We start from the raw sequence: 4,190 nt of genomic DNA, 5'->3' as shown, positions 1-4,190 counted from the left end.
CGGCGTGAACTACGGTGCGAAGCGCATTTCTGTGTGGCCGCTTGCCCGTGCGCTGGACCCTGCTGTGCCCCTGCTGTTCCATGCCGTGAATCCGTCGATGAAGTACGTGGAATCCGCTGCGGGTGAACTGACGGCGCGGCAGCTGATCGGCGTCATTGTCGGCGGCGTTGCTGCAGCTCTGCTGTTTGTTGCTGTGGTGCTGTACTTCTGCCGTGACTCGCGCAACAACGCGAACGCACCGAAGAATCGGATTCACCCCGTGACGCTTGTGTTCACAGACATCGAGAGCAGCACTGCGCTGTGGGCTGAGTGCCCCGAGGTGATGCCCGACGCCGTGGCGACGCACCACCGGCTGATCCGCTCGCTGATAGCGAAGTACCGCTGCTACGAGGTGAAGACGATCGGCGACTCGTTCATGATTGCGTGCAAGAGTGTGTTCGCCGCCGTGCAGCTTGTGGGGGAGCTGCAGCAGGTGTTCCTGCAACACGACTGGGGGACGAGCGTGATCGACGACACGTACCGCATGTTTGAGGAGGGTCGTGCTGAGGAGGAAGGGGAGTACGTGCCGCCGACAGCGCGCCTGGACGCTGCTGTGTACCGGCAGTACTGGAGCGGCCTGCGCGTGCGTGTCGGGGTGCACACCGGGCTGTGTGACATTCGGCGCGACGAGGTGACGAGGGGGTACGACTACTACGGCGAAACATCGAACACGGCCGCGCGCACGGAGAGCATTTTGAACGGCGGACAGGTGCTGCTGACGCGTGCGTCGTACTTTGCGCTGAGCACGGCTGAGCGCAAGCATGTGGAGGTGACTGCGCTTGGCGGCGTGGCGCTGCGCGGAGTGCCGAAGCCCGTGGAGATGTACCAGCTGGACGCCGTGCCCGGGCGCACCTTTGCCGCGCTGCGCCTTGAGCGTGAGATGCCTGTTATGGAAGAGGTTAGTGATGTGGCAAGTGGTGATGGCTCTGTATCCACCATTCGTGGCGGTCCCTCGGGCTACGTTGCGTCTGTGCTGGGTGTGCTGTTTGGCACCTTTGCAGCCCCGCAGCGGCTGAAGGCACTGCTTCCCTTGTGCCAGCGTTGGAGTGTCCCGGTGCCGAGCGGGGCCGGAGCAGGGCGTGACAAGGACGCCTGCCGTGCGGCGATGGAGCGGCTTGCGGCGAAGGTGTGCGGCGTAATTGAAAAACGCGTTTATGGAGCCTCATTTGAGGAAGGGTTGCGCACATTGAGTTTGTCAGACAATGCTTCTCTTGGGAGCACAGGCGCGTTGCGGTTGCGTAACTCCGCTTTTGAGAGAAATGGTCTTCCCGTGGACTTTCGTCGGCGGAGCGGATTGCGCCAGGCGTCTTTGTCTGCGGTGGGAGAAGCGTGGCCGGCGGAAGAGGACCCGGTCGCCACCATTCACGTTTGTCGGCCAGTGTAAATTGTGGTTCTGTGCGCCAGCAAATGGTGTGTGGGCATTGGGGGCACGAGCTGTACTTGATGTTGTGCCTGTTTGTGTAAGCAACGACAGTGTGGACTTTTTTCAATTGTTTTTGTTCTTGGTTACTTCGTAATAACTTTTTTTTTTTGGGCGGTTTCATCGTGTACCACTGCCTCTTTATGTATTTATTCCTGACTGTTGGTTTTTATTTATTGTTGTTTGGTTATAAATTACGCACGCAAACGAGTGCACCATGTATGCTGAGGGGTGATGTTTTTTTGTTATTTGTTTGAGGGAGTGCGTGGGGGTGCGCTCTGTGCGGGTGAGCGGTGGGCACTGAGCGGCATTGGGAATGTGATGACGGCTCTCTGCTGGGATGTTGTAACTTTGCCGTAATGTTTGTGGTGGAGGCAGAAAAAGCGTCATGTCTGTTTCGATCGTTGTGGAGGATTTGGTTTGTGTGTTTTTATTACTGTTGGGTATTTTAAGCATGACCTCTGTCTTGTTTATTTTTGTTTTTATTTTTATTTTTGATGGATTTGAGAGAGAGCTATTTATATCTGTATGTGCGTGAAGAATATTTATATGTGCATATTGTTGGTGCTGATTGCGCGTGTGGAGAGCTGGGGGCGGCGGAGGTGCATTTTTTTTTTTTGGTGTTTTTTTGAAGACGTTTTTGGTTTTGTGAGCGTTCGACCTGCCACGTTGTGCCCGCGTGCGATTGTGTTGTCATGCGGCATGTGCGTAACTATGTGCTATAATATAATATAATATAATATATATACGGCAAAAATTAACGAGGTGCATTTATGGCCTCTCTATTCCGCTCCCTTGTTTATTTTCCTCCTTATTTATTCCGTTTTTTTTTCTTACGTTTGATTTACCTGGGCCTTTAGCCGGGAGTTCATTGGGGTACGGCAAGGGCGGTGGTTGCCGACAAGTGTGCTTCCTTATTGCTTGGTTGCTTGAGTTAGAGATTTTTTTATTTTTATTTTTTGGTATTGCGCCTGCATGGCCCTTTTCTCCTCGCTGTCACTACTGACGGTGTGGCTGCACGAGAACAGACGTCTGTGTGCGTGTGTGTCCCATGGCGTGTTACCCGTTTTTTTATTTCTGAGAAATGAAATTTGTGCTTTTTTGCCCGTGCCGGTGGTGGCATGTCTCTCTGCCCCGTCTCTTGTGGCTTTGAGTGGCTGGGCACACCCCTCTTCCCTCCTTTTGTCTCTTCTCTCTTAGGATGGCGTGTGACGTCGGGTGTGGCCGGCACGGCGCCGGCTCGTCCCCATTGTTTTGACGCGTGTGTGCCCCGACGAGGGGACGTCTGATTGTTGATGGCTGTTGCGGTGTGTGTTGCCGGCGCTGGGCGGGCCGCTCACACACCAACGCAGGGGCGGCGCCGAGTTTATATGATCCCGCGTGGCGGCAGGGACCATCTAACGCTGCGATGTCCGGCATTTCTTTCCCGTGCTGCCTCCATGCACACACCGTCAGCGAGGCGCCGGCCACGCCGCGCAACACACACACAAAGTGCAGCGCACGATTGCCGCGGGGTTTTGTTTTCTCCATCACATTCCCTTGTTGCGAGGCTGGCAATAATGCACTGGGGGGAAACTGCATTTGTTTTTTAATTTGTTTTTCACCGTGTTCTTTCGAGTAAATCTGATGGCCTCGCACACCAGCCGCCATCGTAAAGCACGTCCGCTCTCCTGCGCGGAGAGTTGCCATTATGGCCAAAGGGGACAAGAATGACAGCGAGGAAACGACGCACAGTGCCGTTATAAAAGCGCGTGTGTGTGTGTTTGCTCCGCGGGACATCCAACGATTCAACGCCTCTTTCTGTGCCTCGTTACGACACCTACGCATCTACCACTTTCCAAATCCCGATTTAGCTTGGCGAGCGCATTGCCCATATTCTTTTTAAAAAATGGGGAAATGCGGCAGCCGGATGCCACTATGCGGAAGAAATCTATCGAAGGCATCAACAGTGCAGCACAATTTTTTCTCAGCTGTGCCCGAAAAATATTCATTAAATTCTACACGCCGCTGTTAGGTCAAGCAGTTTCACTGCAACTTACTTCTTTTTCCCCTTTGTGCCTTACTTGCCTTCTTTTTTTTCTTCCACAGGAAGCCACAAGCTACACAGCAAGACAGTCTCAAGACAGCAAGCATGGCGGTGGGGGGATGGGTGGCAGCGTGGCCGCGAGAAGGGCATGCTTTTGCAGCGGTGGCCGGCCTTGTCGTTGCCCTGCTGCTCCTGTTTGCTCCGCAAGTCGTCGTACCCAAACCAGTTGTCTGTGAGACCAATGTTAAGGTGTTAACTTTGAATGTGACGGACATCCCAATTGACCGGAACTTTGCGGATTCATTTGGAGCTGGACTAGAGGCGGCACTCTGGTGGCGCAATTTCACTGTTGCTGACGGTGTTCATGTAGAGATTGTCAGGAAGGTCACCACAATGCTAACAAGTGGAGCGGTGATAGAAGAAGCGTTGAAAGCCGATAGTAATATTCTTCTTGTGGCAGGCGTCATCGGTGATATGACCGCTGCGATCTCTCTGCCCGTAATTGTGCGACATGGCCTTGTCTCGTTTGCCCCGTTCACTGGATCGAGTTTGGTGCGTGGGTGGAACCCCAACATGTACTTTGTGCGTGCCGAACCTGCGGTTGAGCTCCTGGCACTCCTCCGCTACGCCTTGGCCCACCTGCGGGTGCATCGGCTGGGCTTCATGTACCTGAAGGGAGTTTTCTTTGGTGAAAGGGAGTATGCG

The 4,190-nt window shown here is 54.1% G+C and overlaps 2 protein-coding genes across 2 annotated transcripts, besides 4 other annotated features; both read left to right on the top strand.

The window, feature by feature from the left end:
• Tc00.1047053509449.10 (receptor-type adenylate cyclase, putative) lies at nucleotides 1–1,423 on the top strand (the record flags this gene model as incomplete). The annotated part of the gene is made up of 1 exon (XM_798187.1): nucleotides 1–1,423. A coding segment is annotated over one exon (1,423 nt), but the record flags the coding sequence as incomplete, so codon positions are not given.
• Nucleotides 1–4,190: a sequence feature (heterozygous, Esmeraldo-like haplotype).
• Nucleotides 1,929–1,955: a microsatellite.
• Nucleotides 2,180–2,203: a microsatellite.
• Nucleotides 2,400–2,420: a sequence feature (AT_rich).
• Tc00.1047053509449.5 (receptor-type adenylate cyclase, putative) lies at nucleotides 3,591–4,190 on the top strand (the record flags this gene model as incomplete). Its single annotated transcript, XM_798188.1, has 1 exon — nucleotides 3,591–4,190. A coding segment is annotated over one exon (600 nt), but the record flags the coding sequence as incomplete, so codon positions are not given.

The sequence above is a fragment of the Trypanosoma cruzi genome, genomic scaffold, assembly GCF_000209065.1.
Source record: "Trypanosoma cruzi strain CL Brener 1047053515875 genomic scaffold, whole genome shotgun sequence".
Taxonomy (NCBI): domain Eukaryota; phylum Euglenozoa; class Kinetoplastea; order Trypanosomatida; family Trypanosomatidae; genus Trypanosoma; species Trypanosoma cruzi.
The sequence above is the reverse complement of the archived record's forward strand: the minus strand, read 5'-3'. Positions and strand labels throughout refer to the sequence as shown.